Here is a 25646-nt window from a genome sequence, read left to right as displayed (position 1 = left end):
ACATGTCCTGCTTACGGATTACATTAAACCCGCGTGAAATCAATTTGTTAATTAAGGAGCTGTTTGTTACATTGTGAATAAATCGAAGGGGCGAACTGTGTCTGCGATCTACTGTACTTCGTATGGTTAAATATGCATGTTGTCAAGGAAATATAATGCACCTAAAGAGTTGTGACTAATTACTTTCATTCATCTGTTTCTGTTAATTTATATTCTGACAATTAAGAAACAGGGCCACGTTGATTTAAAAGAGATTCACATCTCTATATCAGGTTATCTTTAATTTGTTTTATCTCGTCATTTCCTTTTGGTTAACAAATGTTGTCAAAACAGTTAAATTGGCCATGTGTACAGTACGTCACAGTGCGTCGGATCATTTCGAGCTGATAAGAAACTGTACGTGCGATTCCTGATCAGTTTCCTTTTTCGAGGGCTATCCCGACAGATTAGTGTTGTTGTTCATTTTCAACCAGGTCATATCTCAGCTGGAGTGACAGTATCTGTGTCGGGTAGATTGGGTTGCCTTCCTTCAACAGGCTGGAGTAGCAGTCTTTCCAGATGAAGAAAACATGAAGCGCAATCAGCATTTCAAACACTGTGACTTATTTACATTCTTATACTTCAGTCTGAAATACTGAAGTGATACTCTTATACACCGATCAGCCATAACATTATGAGCACTGACAGGTGAAGTGAATAACACTGATAATCTCATTATCATGGCACCTGTCAGTGGGTGGATATATTAGGCAGCAAGTGAACATTTTGTCCTCAAAGTTGATGTGTTAGAAGCAGGAAAAATGGGCAAGCGTAAGGATCTGAGCGACTGTGACAAGGGCCAAATTGTGATGGATAGATGACTGGGTCAGAGCATCTCCAAAACTGCAGCTCTTGTGGGGTGTTCCCGGTCTGCAGTGGGCAGTACCTATCAAAAGTGGTCCAAGGCGGCCAAGGCTCATTGATGCACGTGGGGAGCGAAGGCTGACCCGTGTGGTCCGATCCAACAGACGAGCTACTGTAGCTCAAATTGCTGAAAAAGTGAATGCTGGTTCTGATAGAAAGGTGTCAGAACACACAATGCATCGCAGTTTGTTGCGTATGGGTCTGCGTAGCCGCAGACCAGTCAAGGTGCCCATGCTGACCCCTGTCCAGTGCTGAAAGCGCCTACAATGGGCACGTGAGCATCAGAACTGGACCACGGAGCAATGGAAAAAGGTGGCCTGGTCTGAGGAATCACGAGTTCAAGGTGTTGACTCCTCCAAATTCCCCAGATCTCAAGCCAATCGAGCATCTGTGGGATGTGCTGGACAAACAAGTCCGATCCATGGAGGCCCCACCTCGCAACTTACAGGACTTAAAGGATCTGCTGCTGATGTCTTGATGCCAGATCCCACAGCACACCTTCAGAGGTCTAATGGAGTCCATGCCTCGACGGGTCAGGGCTGTTTTGGTGGCAAAAGGGAGACTTACACAATTTTAGGCAGGTGGTCGTAATGTTATGGCTGATCAGTGTACGCCTTTTTTAGGCAGCTTTATCCTTCCCCTCCAACTCCTGATTGTGAGAATCATCAGTGTCTATTATTTAATAGTCAATCAAGCTCTTTGCATTAATGCTATGTCATGCTACCACGTCACTCAGTGGTCCAGTCAGATGGGCAGCTAGACACTGTATTTGCCCACATCTTTGTGTTTTTGTTTTCCTTGTTAGGAAAAGCAGGGAGAAATAGGCAATAGTTTGGTGAATAAAGCCCAGTGTGCTTTAGTTTTGAAGTGTCTTTGTATGCAGGTGAAATATTGATCTCTGACGTATGAAGCCCTGTTGCAACAAAAGCTGGAAAAAGTATTTATTTGCTTGTATCTAGATGTGTCTTCAGAAGAGGGCTCATTTATATTGGATGAAAATGTTTGATATCTGGAATAATTGGTCAAATGTGTGAACAATTACTTGAGAACTTAAAAGTTTGGCAATGAACACTGAATAGTCAGATACATGATCGGCATACTGTACCGCTAATGTGAGGCTAACGTCTCTTGAGGGAGAAGCCCATTGATTTATGATATGACATACAGAGCTGAACATGGAGAGGAATATGAATGCAGGCAAATCGAGTATTTACTGAGGTATTCGTTAATGGATGTTCTGGGTCACTTGATAGATAATATGACACATGACACTCACACTTATCTGGAAGACAAGTGTTACTATATTGCATAGGTGTGTGAACTTGTCATTTTGTACACGTTGGACGTATAGTACATTTGCTATCTTTACTTTTGACCTGTTTTGATCGTGACAACAACAATCTCCACAATGATCGTATGTACATTTTGTATTTTGTGAGCTAAACAGCAAACAAATACAACTAGCAAACAAACACACACAAACTATGTTGAAAAAGCTGCTGATTGTACGTTGTTACAGCCGCAAGTGTCGAGTTTTACCAAGGTCAAGCGGAGCAGCTCTGCAGAATTCAGCGCTTTATTATTAGACAGGGAGCCGTGACAGGAGACTTATTAAAACATACAATAGTCCTTCGAAGCAAAACAATTTGCATCTCTTAATGAATATGATTTGAAGTGTACTTACTGATGCTGGGGGCCATTGTAGCCGTACTAATTAGACTGGTTTGGTGTCGTTTGTTTTGTGTGCACCTTAGCTTCAGTTTGGTAGGAGGCAGTTCACTGTCACCCAGTCTTTCATCCATAGTCTTTCATTCATTTACTATTCTGAGTTTAAAACTAACTGGGATCCTCTCAGAGATGTTCGTTTGGGTAGATCTTATCCTTTTTCTGTTGTACCTTTTCTTTTCGAAAGCCCACACACTGAAATACACGCTGTAATTAATGGCCTGAAATCAAGACGTTCTCAGATTAACCTTGTAGGCTGCTGTTTATTCACGTTACATATAAAAAAATAAATCGGCTCCATCCGGTCTATTATTCAAAACCAGTTCTCATGCTAGGGACAACTAAACTATTGTTTAAGTTATTGCTAAGTATTAGTGTTGTAAGAGAATGTTCGTGCTACTTTTGTTCAAAATGCTGGAATCGTGCCCAATGTCGTACCGCTGTGGCTCGGCTGAATTAATGTCCACATTCTGGCTAAATATTAGAGCAAGCCTCCACAGAAGATGCATTAGACTTCTGTTCAAACGAAGGTTCCCCTTTGGTGGCTTTCCTGATACAGCATGGTGAGTTTCGTGGGTTTCCTCTTTTGAAAAATGTATTTATTTTGTGCCACCTTGGGGGAATTATACATCTAGTACTACTTCTACTATTACTACTAATAATAATATCCATGAGTATTTTTGCAGAGTTCAACTTAATTTGACAACAAACCTGAAAGAACCCTCCACCATCTCTATATACAGTATGCATTAGGGACTGCGCCATTCTGTTGTAAAAGATGTAATGTATAACATGAATACATTATGTTTAAAACAATTTCTTACAACAGTCATAATCCAACCTCCTTAGTAGTTTATAGTCTGTAATACGCAAATAGTGAAACACTTTATGGAGCTAAATAGCGAAGGTGTTGCGTCTTAAGTGGTCCATGGTTTGAAGGGAATGTCCTACTCGGAGACACTGAGGGACCTGAACCTTCTCACCCTGGAACAGAGGAGACTATGTTGGGACTTGATTCAAGTCTTCAAAATCATGAAAGGCATCGACCACATCAAACCAGAGGGGATCAGCAGGGACACACGCACCCGGGGACACAAATGGAAATTGCGCTTAAAGGCATTCAAGACAGAAAACAGGAGACACTTCTTCACACAGAGAGGCGTCACAATCTGAACAAACTCCCCAGCGATGCGGCTGAAGAGACAATTTGGGAACATTCAAAAACAGACTGGATAGGATCCTTGGATCACTTAGTTCTTAATGGACACCAAACGAGCACGATGGGGCAAATGGGCTCCTCTGGATTGGACACTTTCTTGTGTTCTTATGTTCTTATGGAGTGGGTGTTTGCAACACATGTTAATCAGGTCTTTCTTTTTATTCTATCTGTTTATTTTGTTGTAGTATGTTTATCACTCTGTAAAGCGCTCTGTGGCTACCCTGTAAAGGGCACTATACAAATAATAAATTATTGATATGCTATCAGATTTTTTGTTGAATAAGGAGTGTGTACTTTTACAGTTCTAATATATTATACCTGTTTTGGACTAGATAGGTCAATGTGTAAAGACTGGTAAATCATCTTTTTAAACACATAGACCTGTAGCCAGGGTTGACAGGTATTGTTTTTAATCATTTTTATATATATTAAATGTTTTATCCACTATTTATTCACAGAATAATCTTATTTAATGTGGTATGTGTGTGGATTTACATGAATGTTATTAACACTGTGCAGACAATATAAAATAATTCAAAAACACCAGGTACTGGTCTGTTTAGACACCTTTTTTATTATCTAGATTGCAGGATGTGTTTTAGTAGCTCATTCAGCACCAGGGACTTTGACTTTAGGCTCCGTGAGACAAATCAAAGGAGGGACTCTGGGGGCGCCGATTGTGGAGACCATTTCTTCCTTGTCAGATATTTTATTTATAGGCTTTTTCACTGCCTCCGTGTGCCTCCGAATCAGACCCGAAAGGAACGTAAAAGATCATTTCTGGAAGATGAATGACGGCGCCTGACAGGAAATCAAAGGAAAGACAGCGATGGAATAATGAGGTTTTTGGTTTTGATGTTATTTTGTTTTCGCTACATATTCGCTACAGTTTTCCGAAAGTGACAGAAAGAAACTACACTTTTAATTTGGATGCCTGTATACATATGATATAGGATACACACTAATGTATATGTCTTTATGTGTGATATTAATTGTAAGGGATTTGTAACTGAGGGTTTGCTGACAAGGAAGGAAAGAGCGACTGATCCAGGAAGTCTTCCTTTAAATTAGTTTCATGCCCTGCCTCTAGTCACGGTAAAGTAAGTACAATTTGCGTCTCGATATTTTGACATGAAAGCTTCTGTTTTTCGCTTAACTTAGAGGCCTTTCATCTTTGAAATACAAATAGACTGATTAACATAATTCCCATAAGGGCTTCAGACGTGGTTTACTGTGCTAAACGGGAACACAGGGGTAGATCTATTACATTCAGTTTATTTGAGCGTAGAAATACAAGGAGTCCTCCATAATGGTATCTTTAATGGAGAGAGGTAAAAAGATATACCCCACACCTTCAGCCCTGACTAGCTCATCAATATACGGCTCTAAAAGTGAAATGAAAAATCTAGCCATGAAGTGAAATGAGCAAATGTCTATCTCCACCAAATCGAGGCCATAAACCTTTCTGTTTGCTGTATTCTTTTATTCAAGGTGGAATATTTACAAGTATTCGAGCCTAAACTGTCCCCCCATCCAAAATATATGGCTACGCTATAAATTGTGTACTTATCCGTATCACAATTCTCAGGATGTGACTTAAAATCAGAGATACAGTTCTGTGTAAGCGGATTAGATAAAAAACGCACAAATGTACCGAGGCTAGTTCGGGATTAACCTTTCCTTGATTTTGGTGGCTCCACCCGTACGCTGAAGTTTACGTGGCTGAAATGACTTCTGATTTGGGAATATCCTGGAGACAGTTTGCTTCTGTACTCCAGGATTTTCACTGTTGATGAGTTGTGCCAATTATGCACGGCCTTGTGGGTATTCGCTTTAACGGCAGTTGCATAAAAGTTGGGACACTCGTCTATTTCCGAGGTCGTACTCGGGGTAATTCTTCAGTGAAACACAAATGTCTCTCCATTGTCGTGTCATGTGTTAGGCCATCTTAATGCTATTGTAATCTAGATTATACTAATAAAGAGAAGCCGTGAAGTGGAACCTTCTTGTGGGTTATATCTTCACTTATAATTGAGTTAATCAATGAAAGCTGGAAGACTAAGAAACGGCTAAGTAGGGCAAGTTAGAAAAAATATTATGCATGAAGGGATCCGCCAATTTCGCGCGGCTGTCAGCGCTCAAGGACAAAGCTTTCACGGTTTTTATCAGCCATGCGTTTCTGTTTTAGTGCAATACATCATGACTTAGCAGATTTATTATATATAGGCGGTGATGTAACGTTTGGGATTTCTTTTCAAGACCAGATCTGGCTAGATACGGCCGTTGGAAATTAAAAGGGATCTAAACACAAATGACTAACTTCGAAAGACCCAGAGTACTCGAGACATTCAAGTACACCTGCTTTCGCATAATGTACTTTATATTATGATTCTATGAGGATGTACAAGAATTGCTAAGCATTGTAATTATTTAGCTAATTTCCATAATAAAACACTAGGAGTTTTAATACAGCAATAGCCAGCCTTATTCAATGGGCTCAACACACAATCCCTTGCTAACAAACGTCTAGTATTGGTTTGCAGTTGCAGATCATTTAGGCCCAAGGGAACAGTGGTTTGAGTTAATCTTTCTTGGAGCAATTCTAGGGTATCTCAGATGATGATGTTCCAATGAATGGGAAACAATATGAGTAGGAAATGTAAAAGATTTCCAGTCTGGTGACATCAAATTGTGTGTCTGCATTCTCCTTTCACAATTAACTGTGTGCTCCTTTATTGAGTTTCCCATGATAACACAAGATAATATAATGACAACACAATATGATAATATAATGATTCTTAATTTACCTCTTGGTGACTATGCTCAGCAAAAAGCATGTATATATCTTCTTCTATGCATGGTGTAGCTTAGCAATTTCAGCTTGCTTGTGACAGTCAGTCTACTGAGGTAATGTAATTGCTCAAACCTAAAGAATTAATAGAAGAAAATGACATTGTACAATAGTTCACAATTTAATGGTGTGTTGAGTTAGTAGTGTAATTAGTTTTGCCTTTAAGTTGCATATACCCCAAGGAGGTATTTGATCAATTTAAAAAGGTAGAAAGTGTGAGCGTTGAATATCTGCGCCATGTGACAATGAAAGTGCCACCCTGACGATTTTATAGCATCCACTGGGTTTGTCACATAATGTGTAGGCCTAAATCAAACACAAAAATGACAACAACGCGCGTCTGTTTTCATCCCACAGTTTCAAATTTTCATGTTTTATTCCGCAATCCTCTTGTCGGATCAGTTATACGGTACTGTTGTGTAAATGGTACAGCTTGGGTACTTTTAGTGTTTACAAGAGTAGTATTTCAATGGCAGCCATCAAGGAAAGAAGCCATAGAAACCAAAGAACATTATGCAGTGAGGCAACATCAGTGAGGCAACATCGAGGTCACACAATTAACGACACCTGTTGATGTAAAAGGTACAACAACGTATGCTTTACAATCTTTAACCTTGCCTAGTGTGTCTCCTTTTCATCATAAACACGAAGGGACGTGAATACTCTGGTCTGTTGTCAGCTGAGTTCTGGCCGTCTCTTCAGAGCGTAACTCGGTCTATGGGTAGTCAGAAACACATTACTTCTGACAAGGTTGTTAAGTCTTTGGCCTCCTTTTAGGGGTGCAGTTGTTACTTGTAGACCCTGATGGGAGCAAATACCTGTCCAAAGCACTGGCCTGATGAATAGCTGACTGAACATGCTGCCAAAAAAGCTAATAAAAATGTACACAGAGGAGGCCAGGGTGTAATGAATTATTCAGTGATAGGTCTTCACAGGGGAGTCGGGAGCGCATGGCTCTGTGCTTTCCAAAAAACAGGAGAAATATATTTAGACAGGTTTGACTGAAAACAATAAGGAAGGTGAAGGCAGGGAAGCAGGTGCAGAGTTATTTATTGTGTCGGCACACGACTGGATCGGTGGCTGTGAACCGGCGAGCGGTACATTTATAACGTGTGAGACAGGGACACGGGCCTGTCAGCTCCCGAGTTATGAGCCATTAGTTATGAGAACAGCCTTTAATTTTTCTTCTCTTTTTAATTTGTGGCTGTGTTTTGCGCTCGTTAAGGTGTGTGACGGAATGGCCCGGGAGATGACAGTGGAGCGCTTTCAAGGTCGTGAGAAGTGTAGGCGTTCACGGTGTGCGAGCCCTAGTTTTTCATCAGTCTGTTTCTATCCAATCTGGACATCGACCAATGGGTGGAGTTCCACAGGGATCTGTTTTAGGGCCTGTGCTTTTTCTAATCTATATTAATGTCAGCAAATTTGTCAAACTTGCAGATGATACTAAAATAGGTGGCTCAGCAGATACAATCTTGGCAGGACAGGTTATTCCGACATCTGGCAGATGAAATTCAATGTGGACAAGTGCAAGGTATTACATGCAGGTAACACAAATGTCCACTATAATTACACTATGGGAGGAATAGAACTAGAAGAAGTAACACATGAGAAAGACCTAGGAGTCTACGTGGACTCCTCACTTTCTCCATCCAAACAATGTGGGGAAGCAATAAAAAAAGGCAAACAGAGTGTTAGGGTATATTGTCAAAATTTTGTAGTGTAGAATTGAGAACAAGGGCAGTAATGTTCAGACTGTACAATGCACTAGTTAGAGCTCATCTGGATACTGTGGACAGTTCTGGGCTCCACACTTCAAGAAAGATATCGCTGCTCTAGAGGCAGTTCAGAGGAGAGCAACCAGACTTATTCCAGGTCTGAAGGGAATGTCCTACTGAGAGACTGAGGACCTGAACCTTTTCACCCTGGAACAGAGGAGACTATGTGGGGACTTGATTCAATTCTTCAAAATCATGAAAGGCATCGACCACATCAAACCAGAGGAGCTTTTCCAGATCAGCAGGGACACACACACCCGGGGACACAAATGGAAATTGGGCTGCAAGGCATTCAAGACAGAAAACTGGAGACACTTCTTCACACAGAGAGGCGTCACAATCTGAACAAACTCCCCAGCGATGTGGCTGAAGAGACAATTTGGAAACATTCAAAAACAGACTGGATAGGATCCTTGGATCACTTAGTTATTAATGGACACCAAACAAGCACGATGGGGCGAATGGGCTCCTCTCATTTGTAAACTTTCTGATGGGTGTTTGTTTAAACGATCCTATGAATATGAAGTGTAAAAGGTTTATGTCCTTGTGTTATTCAAGCTTATATAATATAATATGTCAAATTACGAACTGCAGCTGCGTTTCACTCAGATCCAACATTCATCACAGTGGCATCATCATTTTGTGCATGAAATGTCCCTGAAGCCAAATACATTTTTAAAAAGCTAATTTCTCTCTCCAGTAAGGACTTGGATGACTCATTACTACAGCGTATACATCACATGATGAACTTTCCCCAAACAATATACGTCTGGAAACAACAGTTCGGTCACATGGTCACAGAACAGATGGTTGTTGGAAGACAAACAAGAAAATGAACTTTGCTCAGTGCCATCATTTCTGGCTTCAGTAACCAGAGAGATCTGCAGCAGGAGGATAAGGACTGTGGGACGGATTCCCAGTCTTGTTCATTAAACATGTTGACTCTGAACGGGCACGTTTTCTAGATTGTAATGGCAAACTGACCAGGCAGACCTTCCTTTTCGAATTAATCACATAGCAGGTTTATCGGCCTCATCTTGAACAATAAATCAGTTGACTGGAGTGGGCTTTCCACACAATCCCACAGCAGGGCAACTGCAACAGAGATCAAACGTTACTCCGCTTTGAAAGCAGGTTAGGCCTTGTTGTTCTCCCAGTTTTTTTTGGCAAAGCACGCAACCTTCTGGCCCTGGGCAATGGCTTCACAGTTGGTCTACCTGTAGGTTTTTTTCTCTTCATCTTTGAGAAAATGCTGTGGTTCAAAAGAAAGGCTCATGAGTTCCTCCTGGGAAAGAAGCCTGTCTTTAATGTGCTGTACTGTACGCAGTGTCTGAGGTTTAATAACTATACCACCGTACAGTATCTGACTGTAGGGGAAAACCAGATCAAACTGGCAGCTGTGTTGTTGTGTGATCTGGTCTCCCCACACTGCACTCGAGGGTTTAAAGTGTGTTGGTTTTGTCTTAGCTGATTTGAGAGAGCAGGTCTCTTGCTGTTTCCAAAGGCGAGTTGTCTGTCAAAGGTGTGTCGTTTGCCGTGTGGTCGATCCATCTTTCTCTTCTCTTCCTTCAGCTACTAGTCTTTATTGCTGATTCGCTCCCCGTGCTCTTCCCCACTGGTAATTTGCATCGAATGTGGGTTGCTGGGTGTTTTTGTGTGCATGCTTAACGCAGGACAGGTGTGTCATTTCCCTGGCTTGACATATATATTAAAGAGTTTTTTGAATAAATCAGAGCTGACCCTTATCTCAGAGAGCTAAATATCCATAGTCTTTCTTAACTTACTACTGTATGATGAAATAATGAACACCAAATAAGTTTGCTATATGTAATTTAGGCTACAGAGATAAAGTGGTATATTTTGTGGATCTTGAGGGTGCCCCTGCTTCCTTATGTTCTTGTTTGAGTATCTGGACAACAACCAGAAATACATATTTTGAACATCTTTTTATCCTCGATTTTACATATTTAAAAGCTAAGGATGTGGTTTACTTTGATCGGCTGCTTTTCAAGTCATTACAATGTTTATTTAAAGACGCTGCAGGTTGAGTAGAAGTGATTTGATTTTAATATTCACCAGGTTTGTACATGTTGTTGCGCTGCTGCACAGCATAGCTTTCCCCGGGACTCAATTTGAAATATGATTATTATTGTTTTTTAAGATGGACAGGCAGTGGAGTCTGTGCATCATACTGTAACATAAAGACATGGTTAAATCGATATCGGAATATAGACCGAGATACAGTCAGAATCCCGTCCGTAGTTTCATTCCAATTAAAATTACAATTAAAAGTTAAAAAAGTTTCAAACACAGCTCCTGGTACCGATATGCGTCTGTGACCCCTGGTTCTATATTCAGACTGGTCTCCTAGCAACAACAACACAAAATACTCTTCCAAAAATATAAAGAAAGGGTTTTTGAGCAGCCCAGGGGTATGAAATGAAACAAACAAAAGAAAATAAACAACAGAGAATAACATGAAAAGCAGGTTCTCGATTGACAAACAAAATTAATACTGGGCTGCAGACTTTGAACTTGCTGTGCCGTGAACGCAAATGTGTCGTTGTTGTTGTTTGGCTATGACTTCTGATTGTATCAGGGATTAAACACATTTTGGGATGAAAAACCCGGATTGGCACAATGTCAACTGGCATTAAAGTATATTTAGAATATATATTTAGTATATTTAAAGGATCCTTTACTGTAGTGGCCAAATCATAAGTGACACGTCTTAGGGGACTTGGGGTGGGGAGGAAAAAAGATTTTAGATTACAATTAAGGGAAATCCCCAAAACCCTGAATACATACAAGGGGGATTTCAATAACTGATATGTTGTTGTGGGGAATATGCACTTGTGCACCAATATCTGAAGATGGGTCTCATTTACAGACATTAATAGATAAATACACATTTACATAGTCACTCAAAATGATTACGATTTGTTAATTGACATATCATTAAGAAGAAATAACCAATCAAGCATTAGGTTGATTATAATTCAAATCACACCAGGATTATTAATTAAAAATGTAGTTACATTCATCATTTTATGCAGCCTGACCTATAATGTTGCTGTAGTAATGTAGCATTATTAGTATTATTCTCCATCACCAAACATTAATCACATTTCCAAATGCACAGATTTACCAAACTTTTATTCACGATCTGTGGCATTTGAGTGCAGTGCGGTCACCAATAAATTATGCAAATTGGCACTTCAAAGTGACCTGAAACTTCTAGAACTTCGTTGCATCCCTAGACTTGAGACATGTTTGAGGCATTATTTTTGCTTGAAGTAAAACAGCATGGAACTATAAACAATTAAACTCGGTAAAGTGCACTCTTATTTGGATCTAATTAGCTCTTTATTCAAATTCAAGTGTAATTAAATCGGTTCATTGGTCATATTATAGATCCTTTGATGTTTGCTAAACGCAATCAGATTTGATTTGTTGAAGCTGCTTCTAATATCAGGCGAAGAATGCGGCTGTAATAGTCAATCAGGGCAAGTATCACGGGTATTATCCTGAAAGACATTTATCAACGTGTTGTAAAAATACAGAACAAATAAAGGTGTAATTGAGCTGTAATTTATCAATTATAAGCATTATGTGTGATTATTACATGTGCAATTAGTCTGGTGTATACTTTACTAGTTCATCTTGCAGTATAATACCCCTTCATCCTTATCTAACAGTGGCTTGTTTTCTGGGACACGTGTGTATATACCAAAATAATTGTTTAATTATATTACTATGAACAGATTATGCTTTGATAAAAGGCCTGTTTTTAGTTTTTGCAGTGAAATAGAACATACTTATAAGGGGTAGAGATTTAACCAAGTTTTTCTTACCCTGAAATATTTAATTGGGTTAACATCTATAATGTTTTGTGTAGCAAAATTTAGCTAGCATTTAAGTACTAAAAATAAGCCATTGTTTGCCTGGTTATGTGTAAAATGTGATTATAAAAGTATTCAAGCTATCGCTGCAGATCGAAGGGGCAGCTTTGATAGGATGCTTTATCAATTAAAACAAACTTTTTTTCTATAGACACTGTCTTAGGGGCATTATTTCTGTGGGATTGATGACTTCAGCTCAACCCCTCATCGTTTTCTGCTCTTCTGTATTTCCGGAGATACGCTGTGGCTGTGGTAGTTTCATGTCAAACTGTCAGAGCCCGGGCTTCTTGCGTGCTTGAAAAAGCTGACTCTTGTGAAAGTACTTTTGCAAAACAACACCTGTGTCCTCTCAGGCACGTCAGATTCCAAGGGTGTAGGATTATATAAAGGAGTGAAGTGTGTAGAGGAATGAGAAGAAGGAGGACATTAAGCCAGGTGGAAATTGAAGAAAGGGGAGGGAGAAAAATCCTTTACATGTTTTAAGGGATTAAAGTTAATAATAAAACAATTTGTCAAGTAAGCATGTATTATTCTCGGTAGGGAAACTCAGAACCCTACTGGTAAACAACCTTCAGACAAAGAAAGTATAAAATGAGATCATTGTCTCCAGATGATTTTATTTAATTTCACTTAAAGGCAAATATGCTAAAGATGGAGCCGGTTGAACTCTGCCCCAGTGTGATGTAATTTCACTGTAAATGGATCTGCTCTGCTTTGGCACAGTTTACCACAACACCTCGTCTTTCAGAATAGCCTGGCTTGATTTTACAGTGACTAATGTGATGTTTTTATATTTAAAACTAAAGATATTCATCTCCATTTCAGAGCAAAGTATTTAAGAGACTGAACTATTAAAAAAATATTCATTTTATAAATAATCTTGGTATTATTTTAGTTTTTTTCAGTGTATTTTTTGTGTGAGAGTCTATGCATGGGTAAATTGGTTAAAGTTTACCGCAGTATGGCCATATGTCTCAGCAGACACCTTCACACTTCAATAGAGCTGTTGAAAAGTGGAAGAAGATCAACATGTCAAAAATGATACAATGCTCTGCTTTAGTTATAAGGTTTTCTAACAGTGAAGTTGTTATTTCCCCTCCTTCTCCCACACTTCTGCAGATACGTTTCTCATCTGCAGTGCAATATTATTGTCATGGTTCGAGCTGCTTTCGTTTTCTGAATAAAAGAGAACAATCAACGAATTAAAGCAATGACCGTGTGCCTTATTCAGACTCCTCACCATTACATACTTTCCAGTGACCTTGCTGGAAGATTGACAAGACCAAGGATTAAGGATCAAATATATGAATTACCATAGTTCTAGTAGGATAGGACTTCAATATGTCTTTCAAACAGCCATTGTTTTTTAAATGGATTGAGATGTAGGTTTCCTTTGATACATACGACTTATACTTATAAATAAGTATACAACTAATCACTGATAGCGTATGCGTAGAAGTTACCTCATAATTAGAACCGAGGGATGGATGGGTTCTAAAAGACACCCGACATTCCCTCCATCAAGATGCGTAAGCTTAGTCGCAAATTGATGATCCAGCAAGTTAATGATTCGAAATCCATGACCGCATGGTTAAGCGAACATAAATCCAAACGTGAGTCGAATAGAACATTTGTGGGATCAGCCTAACCCAACCCAACCCAAGAGTCAGAGCTAGAGTCAGTCACCTATGGAGTCTTCTTCTTTTAAACTGTTGATACACAACATTAACACAAACTGAAGTACAAGCTTTGTGGTTAGCCTAATTTAAACTACATTCAGATGTAGTATGTCTTTGTTTAGGATCAGATTAAGTTTAGGATTAGATTGTTTATTAAATGTAAGTGTAGACTTATTATATTGGAGGAAGTGAGCTTCACAGGTGTCCATCACTTCCCCAGGCCCACCAGGAAGAACGTACAAGGTCCAGTTGACACATAAGACTAAGACTAATCTGTTTTGATTCGGGCGGTCCCCATCTGTTATATTTCCTCCAGATTCTGCCGGCAGTGAGAGCTCTGGAGCCGAGCGTGATTTCATCTGAGAGTACGACATTTTCACAGGCATCTGAATGCTTGTCAGTCATGCCCGGTAGTTTTGCCTCTGGTAAATCGAGACTAACTCACAGTGTTACATTTTGTTTCTTTGAAATGTATATGTGCAAAGAATGGGATGGAGGGCCTGTTGGAGTCTGTTGATACAGAACAAATAGAAGAGCGAGCGGCAAATTGCTTTTTAAAAGCTCTGTCCGCATCGCACCCTATTTCCATACTCATTGTAATATGAAATATATGTAATAAGCAGAGCAATTTAGGGGGCAGCTGTCATTCTATTTACATGACAGCTGGCAAAGGATTTTTTCTCACGTGAAATGGTTTCCTTTTGAATAAATGTAAAAGTCCATTAAGACGGCAATTTATTGATTTATTTTTTTCTATGGCCGCAATCTGACATGATAGTGCTTTATACCTTTATAGTTAAAAAACAAAAAAACAGGCGATTTTCCTCCCCCCCACAGAGCACCTTGAACATCACCTATTTAATTAATTCTTCATTAAGAATTATTAGAATTAATTAATTATTTAATTTAATTCTAATTCTAATTCTTCTTCTTCTTCTTCTTCTTCTTCTTCTTCTTCTTCTTCTTCTCAGGAAGCTTGATTGACTGATTAGCCAGCATGATAATATGACAAATTGCTTTCCCATGTATGGTTTGCCAGTCAATCACCACACACCTTGGCCAGTTAAGGAATATGTTCTCTTTGGAGAAGGGAGTTTTATAAAGAGATTCGCAAGCAGAGCCCGAGGAAATAGGATTGTGTAACGCAGGGGTTCCCTGGTCCTGGAGCAGCCCCAACTCTGCTGGTTTTTGTTCCAACCGAGCTCTCAGTTATTTAATTGATCCCTTAATTGAACTAATATTTTCCTAAATCAGAGCCTTTTAATTATTGTAGACAGTAGGGGTTTAAAGTTAAGTATAGAATTGTATTAATAATGTAAAGAACAAACTCTTTTATTACACCATTTAAAAAGTCAGATCTAAGCAGATTGTTACTTCCACTTAATTGAACCTTAATTGAACAAAAACAGCAGGGTAGGGGCTCCTCCAGGACTTGGTTGGGAACCCCTGGTCTAACCCTTATTTTAAACTGTCCGTTTAGTTTATTTGTTTGCATTTTAATCTGGTTGTTTGAGGCCCATGTGGCTGTGGTTTTGTTTGTTTATGTGATGAATATTTCAAATCGTGTTGTCATAACCAGTCTGTACAGCACTGCAAAATCCATTTCACCAGGAATAATTATTGAAACTGCAAGTCGGTCATGTTCTCAGCCCTTGAGCTGGTTCAAAAGGTGCAGTTTTTTTGTGTTTTTAACTAAACGTCTCTCATACACCAGTGCTTGTTTTGTATTTATTAGTTCAGCAACCATATAACTTTAAAAGAAGTCTGCGGCTTTCAAACCATTGTAGCAGCCACCCCCGAGTCCCTCCCGGTGATCCAGCTGAGCTTTTAAACTTCATGGATCCTTCATCAAATTGCAAGGTCTAGCCAGGGCGAACATGTGGACATTATAAGTCAAATGCATTTGGCAGCCAACCTTGAAGAACAGCATTGTAACCCTTGTTAATGGAAGTGGTGATGGCAGACACAAACCCATTGACATATTAAAAGCTACCTCAAAATGCATTTAAAACATCTTAAATGCTTCTCTCATATACCTTGCTGATGAAATTGCCCCCCGGTGCAAAACACACAGACACACACACACACAATTTAGTGTGGGATATTTAATGTTTTTGTGGACTTTATAGCGGACAAATGCCAAAATGTTCTCATTCATTAATCAGAGACAATTATGCCATCACTTTGCAGTACAGTTTTCATTATATTTAATCTTTAAATGCATCACTTGTACAGTGTTCGCTATTCCCTAATTTTAACCGGGTGTTTTTATAGTCATGCAGGTGTCGATATCTTTGGATCAGTTTCGGTGGGGTTGTGAACACATGACTATGACATAATCTCAGAACGTTCTCTATATCTGGGGGCGAAGCAGTTCCTGTTCAGGTTGACTAATTCTGTCTCGTGTTTTTTTTAATAGGACCTGGGAGGTGGCAGCCCCCCACAGAGGAACTGGAAAGGGATTGCCATTGCTCTCCTGGTCATTCTCGTGGTCTGCTCCCTTATCACAATGTCCGTCATCCTCCTCACCCCAGGTAAGAGACGTTCACAGATTCAGACGCTACAACACGACCCATCAGAGTTAAAAAATCTGAAGACTCTCAAAAGAACTATTGCACAGCTTTGAATCAGGGCAGATAGTTCTAGAATTATTGTTTGGGGGTTCTAGAACACACGGTAAGGTGTTCAGATATTAACAATATGATTTAAAATGATTGTCAGGACACTAAGGTCCAGTCATTAGCACTGTGGATTATCATAGCAACGTTTGTATATGTTTTTAAATATCAATATTCAGAGGATATCAAAGTGTATCTTTCACAAGCACTAAAGGAAGTCATATTGAACATATTTCTATTGATTGTCTCTCCTTTATAATTAATACAATATGAATATGCGTAAAATAAACCATAAAATCAATAATACAGTTAAATGTCTGATTTGCGGCCATGTTCGTTTTTTAAAAGCTGGAGTTGTGCAAACCTTCCCGGCCCTGTTATTCTGTGAAAATGATCTTGCAATCCATCTGGCTGGGGCTTGGGCACGCGAGATAAGAGTCTGGAGAAGCGAGTCGATATCCCGTAATAGATTCAGATAATAAAGCCGGACCACGGTGTCCATCAAGCTCACTATAAAATAGGCTTTGAATGCAGCCTGCTCCTTGAATTTAATAGTAACTTCTGTGAAGCATCCATTCAAAGTGATTTCCCAGAGGCAGAGTGGAGAACATTCTCCAGGTCTATCAAAGAGAGATATTGTTTTCATGTTTTCACATTACTTCTTGTTTATATTTTGGCAAAGCCACGAGCGGTTTCTCGGTGAGGGGACACTGCTGAGAGATATCTTGGATGACACCACGTGCATCTTGAGCTGTTTGAGACCTTATTGTTTTCTCCTTCAAACCTGCCATTGCGTTCAAGATGGCATCTGGCTTTCATGCCAAGGTGTTGTCGGTTGACTTCATGGGCAGCGGCCAGAGAGATGGCTCTGTCAGAAGTGCGTTGTGAAGGAAGTTATCTGCAGACATCTCTTAACAGATGTGCTGTACCCTTGAGGATGCATCCCTTGTATAAGAAAATTCACAAACGAGGGGAGCCCATTCACCCCATCGTGCTCGTTTGGTGTCCATTAATAACTAAGTGATCCAAGGATCCTATCCAGTCTGTTTTTTAACGTTCCCAAATTGTCTCTTCAGCCACATCGCTGGAGAGTTTGTTCAGATTGTGACAACTCTCAGTGTGAAGAAGTGTCTCCTGTTTTCTGTCTTGAATGCCTTGAAGCCCAATTTCCATTTGTGTCCCCGGGTGCGTGTGTCCCTGCTGATCTGGAAAAGCTCCTCTGGTTTGATGTGGTCGATGCCTTTCATGATTTTGAAGACTTGGATCAAGTCCCCATGTAGTCTCCTCTGTTCCAGGGTGAAAAGGTTCAGGTCCCTTAGTCTTTCATTAGGACATTCGCTTCAGACCTGGAATAAGTCTGGTTGCTCTCCTCTGAACTGCCTCTAGAGCAGCGATATCTTTCTTGAAGTGTGGAGCCCAGAACTGTCCACAGTATCCAGATGAGCTCTAACTAGTGCATTGTACAGTCTTAATGAATCCAAGCTGGCTTATTGAAAGTGATGGCACTGCACCGATAATTGTAGATATTTAATGAAGCTGTGGACAGTGAAAAGAAAAAATAATAAACACACTATTGTCTACTATTATGTATGTTCATCAGCTTTTCAGTGTTCCTCAAGATTACAGTGATGATGCTGATGATGATTGTTGATTTATTGCAGAGGACGTCTCAAGTGGGACTGAAACAAAACTTTCTGTGGATGATCTTTTTAAACCCGAATTTGCTGTTCATAATCCTGAGGCAAAGTGGATTGATGGTAAGTGTCTGGGTGTTTCAGTCTGTTGCCCCTGTTAATGCAGCTGTGTTTCTCATGCCCCTCTTCGAGATGATCAATTTAATATAAGTTTCTTGTTAAACATTGACATAGTTCATCGTTTAAAACAAGCAGTGATCCCTCTAAATGATCAGATTGGTTTAATTCCTTTATCTATAGCCACATTTAGAGTGAATCCTGTAGGAGAACTTAAAATGTATTGTGATTTCATCATGGTGAAGCCGATACTTTGCAGAGTATGATGGAATGACACAGCAGTGAAGAGAGTAAATAACTGCAGAAATCAAGGCTTTTGACAGGATGTTACCCTTACCTTTCCCATGAATGTGTTCTGCACATATTCTCTTCCTATTGTTGGGGTGAAAATAATGATATGATTCAAACGTTCATGTTATTGCCCTCATTTTGGCTCACACAGTCAGAGTACTTGCAATTGAACAGTATATATAATAAATGAAAGCTTTTTAAGAAGAAAAAAACTGAAAAAACAGTACTGTACTATACTGCTGAATGTCCAATGAACTTGCAAGCAAAATGGCTTCTTCTGAAGTGAGCGTAAAATCATTTCAAATTAAGATTATTCTACATCGCAAGCTGTTTTCTATCCACCAAAAGTGCAATTTGCCGTGTCTTGTGTAGCTGTGTCTGTGCCGTGCACACAAAGGCTTGGATTGGAAACAAAGAGGGGATTTTCAGCTGTCTGTATTCAGAAATTGCACAATCTTGGCAAACCCGTTGTTGAGCAGACCTCCCCGCATCGCACGGCTTAAACAAGCATACGGTGCAAACGCAGCATTGTCTTAATAAGATTGTATCGCTGTATTGATTTTCCATAAACCGGAGGTAGAAATATTTTGAAGCCAAACCCTTAAATGTTACGGTTGTAAATCAGACACGCGGTGGAGGCAAATTGATCGGTTTATTCCCGTCGCCAGTTAGAAATGACGGCTAATTACATTACTGTAATCAACTCCATTGCATACTTGATTACTATAGCTTTCTGCTCCACTTACGCGGTGTGATTTAAAGGCAGTTGTTTTAGTTGAATAATAACAGCCTGCCTCTCATTTACAATGTGCTCTGTTGTCTCTGTACCCGACATAAAAAAGAAAAGAAAAGAGAGAGAGAGCTGGCTCCTTCGGCTGATTAGGCATTGTTTCTCTATTCAACAGCTTGGTGACATTTTGCGCACTTCAATTAATGCCCTTTGTAACACTTTGAAATGAAAAGTCAGTCCAAATGAAGGCCTCAGTATTCATTCATTCATTCATTCGATCAATCATTCATTCATTCTTTTCTCTCATGTGTGGAGTTCCCGGTTCAGGAGGCTGAGACTGGTGGATTGGTGTAGGAAACACAAATGAGATCTCTTTGGTTAACTAGTATACCGACATCCAGTGGACACAATCAGAGAGCATTGTAGGAAAAAAGACAAAACGACAAGAACGGCGACCTTTGCCAGGCATTCGCCCGTCTTCCAGGCACCTGCTGTAGTCTGGCAAAGGTGAGGAGAATCGGCTCCCTCTTCCTCTCATCCCCGGCCAAAACAGACTCTGAAATCACCGCTCCACACCTGTGGGTCTCACAATGGCAAGGATGTGGCTTCCTCGCCGCGTGGCACATAATGAGCAGGTTTTGAAAGATGAGGCCCATGCTTTCTAATCACAAACGGTGGATCAGCTTGCCTGGGCTAGACGGGAACAAATGGTTCTTCTACAATTACTGTACGTTTCGGTTCGCAAACCGTGCTGCAGACACAGGAAGATGGCAGCGGTATATCGAACTATATCAAAAACCAAATGTATTGACAGCTGCTAGCGATGCTATGCCAGGTGACTTCATCTGTGCTCATGGCGTTGCTCATTAACGCGGTTTATCACTCACGGAAAGCACAACAAGACTGTAACTAATGAGCCTCGCAGGCCAGTGTGTGGAAGACAATTGTGTAGATATGATTTAAACCCCTGTTCTGGGTTGTATCTGCAAATGGTTTCAGCATTGAGCCAGGCTCGGGGTAGAGTAACAGACAACGGACAGTTAAAAGCCTCGCAGATACAGTGTGTTGAGTTCCAGCCGCCGCATCGTCCAAGGCTGGCACTGGATCTTTATTAATAATGCAAGACGCTATACTTTGAAGCCTCAAATCTCATTCGACAATCTGGTAGGCACCATGCAACTCCGCCGGGAAACAAGACAAGTGCCAGTAACCCGAAACAACACTCAATCAATGTTGTTGTGTTTGAATTATAACTCAGAATTGTACTTCTAAGATGTACAGGTCCTGTTTTATGCGATTGTGTTTACTTTAATCGTAAGTGTTTATACGTCTTGATCTCTATATTCCAGCTCGACCAAGACACTTATTTCCGCGTTTTGATTTGCAGATGTAAACCTAATAGCCTCGTTGTTGCACACAATGGTTCCCCTTGAAGTATTAATACTATAATATGTGCTATTTTAGATTCATTTAGTGCTTATCCCCGTTAGTGCCTTTAAACACAAAATGCTGCCTGGGCTCTTAACATCTCTTCACGGCGCAAGTATCTTGAATTATAGCTCGAAATGCTCCAACACTATTGATCCATTATGGACCTGAGAGGACCATTATCGCAGCCCCTCGCACACTGAATGCATGCAGTATTGTGGCCATTATCAGCTCTCGCATACCTGCGGACACCTGTGTCTCACAAAGTTACGTCTGAATTCAACTGCACTGCGAAGCGCTCGGTCTTTTTCACGCTGGAATGTGCTACGATTCAGCAAATGGACACGCGTCTCTATTCCTTCAATTAGCCCTTTTTTATTAAATGATAGTTATATCTCCAGTTAGTGCATTTCCAGACACTCTTGTCCTTTGATTTATTGTCTGAGCCTTTTAAACAACGGCAGAGTTTCCAGGTGTGCTGACCTCACAGGAGACAATAAGCTCGAGTCACAGATGAGATACTGAGACTCTGACGTTACCGAACATGTGACAACGTGTTCAGATTAAGTAGTGTACAGCTGTGGCTTGTGCCTCCAGTCTAGTGGTTTAATACTTCGTTTTACTGATCTTAACCGATTGGTTTTTCATGGCACAGATGGAGCTCCAAGCCGTGAATAGAAGTATGTTATGAAGTTAGGATTACAACATGATGTCCAGTACTTTAGCAGCTTAAAACCCTGTTTAGATTTGTACAAACTGTGTGTAAGATTGTTCTCAGTGGGGAAGAGTGTGTATATTTCAGTCTTGTGCGTTATAAGACACAATTCAGATTAATATGCAACGTGATGAACATGTGTGTCAGACTGGAGGTGCAGGTATAGGAGAAGATTAACAGCAAAACAGTCTGTGGGTTTAATTAATGTGCTTTTGAACCAACGCCTCGTATTCTGCATTTTAAACACAATGGCTTATCAGCTCGTGCAGTTCATGGTTAAGAAGTTTACATTATTTTGTACTTATTGATTTGTCTAATTCGCAGTGCTGGTTCAAAGGAAAGAAAAATGTAATATTCCATCACAAGTTAGAGGTTTGTATTAGTATTAAAACGGATCTTTGTCAGAAATAAAATGCTGTAGTGAATGAGGGACAGTTGAGTAGAAAGCAGTTAACATGTGTTTAATTTATATTCAGCTCAGGGCAAAATAAGTGAAACTGTACCATGTTCCTCAATATGGAAGCAGTTAAAATGATAATTAGATAATTAATTCACCCGTCTGTTTTTCAGGTGATTAAACTTTCTCACTATACCGACAGATTTGCATTCATGGTGTCAGAAATAGTTTCCCAAATGTAGAAGTTCATCAGCAGAGGAATACATGCTGTTTCTTATTTACCAGTGAAAAGCAATACTATTCCTTGAAAAAATATAAAACATCACCCTGTAACTTCATGAAATCATTTTAATACTTTGGGATTTCCCTTTTGCATAGTTTTTCGTTTCTTTATCTTGGTGTATTTGGATTTTTATCCTGCTTAGTCTTCTATATAACATTATTAAGCGCTGTGTTTTGCTCTCGCTTGGAATGAAACCTAGATTAGAAATAACCAGCTTCATCCTTGCATTTCATTAAAACTAAGTGATGCAAATGTGAAGAAACAAGCGGTTGTGTGTTCACCCGCTCTCCTCTGGGGGACTGAGGATTTATTTTTGTTGTTGTTGTTGATGTTGTTGTTGTTGTTGTTGTTCTGTGATTATATCGTGTCTTTCAAAAAGTAATTAGAGAAATAAAATGAGAGGATTTTTACAGGAGAGAAATTAAATGCGACCACAAATGATTAATCAACTGTCAAGCAAATTGTTTTTTTTAAGATATAAGAACATAAGACAGTGTCCAATCGAGAGGAGGCCATTCGCCCCATCGTGCTCGTTTGGTGTCCATTAATAATGATAATGATCAAGGATCCTATCCAGTCTGATTTTGAATGTTCCCAAATTGTCTCTTCAGCCACATCGCTGGGGAGTTTGTTCAGATTGTGACGCCTCTCTGTGTGAAGAAGTGTCTCCTGTTTTCTGTCTTGAATGCCTTGAAGCCCAATTTCCATTTGTGTCCCTGGGTGCGTGTGTCCCTGCTGATCTGGAAAAGCTCCAATGGTTTGATGTGGTCGATGCCTTTCATGATTTTGAAGACTTGGATCAAGTCCCCACGTAGTCTCCTCTGTTCCAGGGTGAGAAGGTTCAGTTCCCTCAGTCTCTCAGTAGGACATTCCCTTCAAACATGTTATTTTTCTTCTTTTTCTTGATTATAATATCATGTTTAATGTAAAAGTATAATAAATGATACATGATACATGATAATTTTGATCATGATGTGATGAGCAGTAGATTTCATATGATATCAGAATTGCTCCTGGTAAGGGTTAAGTACACTTATAAGAATCTGTTTGCTTTACAACCTGCAGAATGATCAATATCTCTGACTTTCATAAGACTTGAGATGTTTCTGAGATTTGAATTAACGTCTATAAGAGATTAACACGCTGTCTGGGGGGCTGTAATCTGATGAGTGAATTGTGTAGTGTAGTTTGTCGTTCTATGCCGTATTCCCGGGACGCACTGCCTCATACCGAAGCGAACCGCGCTCGCTCTCCAGAGACCCGAGGAACGATTGATCAGTGAAGTGATTCAGAGCACTTGTCCTCGGGGGCCACGGGGCCTCTCATGTTTTGCTTAACCTATACCCTACCTTGTTTTCCAGTAATTGAACCGATTAGTTACTTAATTAGAGCAATTTAACATCTTTTGTGGCACTTGGTTGTTTAAAAGATGTATAATTTCAGCACTTTTGGCCTTTTCTTCGTAATTGTAAATGTGAGAGGGAAGCAAGAACCAGACAACAGATCATTTTAGGCATTTGCAGCTGGGGGATGGGTCAGTTGTTTTATTTTGTGGTCTCGGCCTTAGCTTGTGTCATTGTGGACAGTGTTTGTTTCATGTAAAATTAAAGATGCATCTGACAGCCATGTGTATAGCAATCTAAAGTGGTATATATATATATATATATATATATATATATTTTTACCAGAGACCCAGAGTATTTTAGTTTTCAGTCAGGCAGACATAAAACTATTTATAATCAGTAACTGTGTGACTTTGAAGGTGTCTCATAAACCCTGTGGATTATGAATAAATTGGAGATGTCAACCAAAGCCGGCCTTTCGATATTACTATACATTATAGCTCTATGAAAGTAACTACTGTGAGGCCAGAGACAATCAGATGAAACAAGTGCAGCTACATACATTATCTCCAAAGATGAGAAAAAAATGCATCATAGGTCTTTTTACTTTCCACTTGTTTTAGCATCTGATTGAAGTTTTAACATAAAAGTCATAACATGGAGATTTGTAGGATTGTATTTCTTGCATTACCTTAGCATCATCAGTCAGTGAAAGGGATGCAGTGTGAATTCAGCATCATAATTATAGCTTCTGGAGTTTTAAAATGACATACAGCTCATCAGAACATTTTTTTTTTTTTGGGGGGGTCACATAAACATATATGCTGTATGCATCTCATCCGATAAAGGCAAATTTCCGTCATTGTAGTTGTTCATAACACAACCATTTAAGTAGGTAGTCGGGTTATTCAGGTGAGAAACTTGTTTATCGGTGGTTATTTCTGTGTGCGTATACACAGTAACAGAAGGAGAGAGAACTCCCAAAAGCCACGGCTTGAAGACTCGCACTGAACGAATGGAGATGGTCTCATCGAAGTGTGGAATGTGGAGATTACTTTTTTAGTGGCCTGTTGATTCTCATTACAGAAATCTGAATTGATAAGAAAATTCATACTGGGATTCATCGATGGAGAGTCCTGTCTACGGCGGACTACCCGCTGATTTCCCAATCCTGTGGTAATGCGTCGAGTGAGAAGCTGGTTGTTTATGTTCATCCCAAAGGACCCTCAGCTCTCTCCCTAATCTCTGTTTAATGTGAGATGGAATAGTATAGCATTTTCTGAGCAGCAGTGGAGAAACAAAACTCCCAGCGTCTATTTTTTTAGATTAACAATTCTTTAAATGGCTGTTTACACATTGAAATTCCCCTTGATGATCGTCGATGAAGTTGTGGAGAATTGCACTGCCTGTATTATAGTCCTTCATCATCTGAATATTGAACAGTAATTGCAAAACTAGTCAATTCACCTATACTGCATTTTTAAAACGCAAGCCTGTGTATTATTTTAATCAGTGAACTTATATTGCACAGCCCAGTACAGACAGCCTACTGTTATCTGAACCCACCTTCCACTGGCTAATGGAATACATTTTTGCACGTGCACAGAGCACCCCTTATCATCTTTATTATGACAACATGGTAGTGGTAACATGTATCGCACGCTGTACGCAATACTTACTAATACTCTAACATTTTTGAAAATCCGTCAGACTCCACAAAATATACTCCTTGTGCACTTGCTGAAGGTTATTAGAAGGCGAGAACGAGAATAAGTGGACTGCAAAGCCAATTTGATTCAAATGATTCTCTTGAAGCCTTTCTCCCATCGATATTTCGATAAGTTTCAAATCTTTCAAACTTGATGTAACAAACGTAGTTTCTGCAGCTGACCAATTGTTCGGCTTGTTTTTGGATTTAACGACATGACACAAATTTATGGACATGCGCTGAAAGAACCTGTAGTTATGATTGAGAAAATAGACGGATTAAAGCGTTTACATGCCTATTATTAGACGCTAATATTCTTTTATCGAAC

The 25646-nt window shown here is 39.7% G+C and overlaps 1 protein-coding gene across 1 annotated transcript in view; it reads left to right on the top strand.

Moving 5' to 3' along the window:
- dpp10 (dipeptidyl peptidase like 10) overlaps window positions 1-25646 on the top strand; it is a 101311-nt gene that overhangs the window by 6272 nt on the left and 69393 nt on the right. Inside the window, exons 2-3 of the mRNA XM_066688046.1 lie at window positions 16474-16588; window positions 18334-18429. Of these exons, the coding sequence (XP_066544143.1) occupies window positions 16474-16588; window positions 18334-18429 (211 nt within the window). The remainder of the gene's footprint in view (window positions 1-16473; window positions 16589-18333; window positions 18430-25646) is intronic.

The sequence above is a fragment of the Amia ocellicauda genome, chromosome 16 (assembly GCF_036373705.1).
Source record: "Amia ocellicauda isolate fAmiCal2 chromosome 16, fAmiCal2.hap1, whole genome shotgun sequence".
NCBI classification, from domain to species: Eukaryota; Metazoa; Chordata; class Actinopteri; order Amiiformes; family Amiidae; genus Amia; species Amia ocellicauda.
The sequence above is the reverse complement of the archived record's forward strand: the minus strand, read 5'-3'. Positions and strand labels throughout refer to the sequence as shown.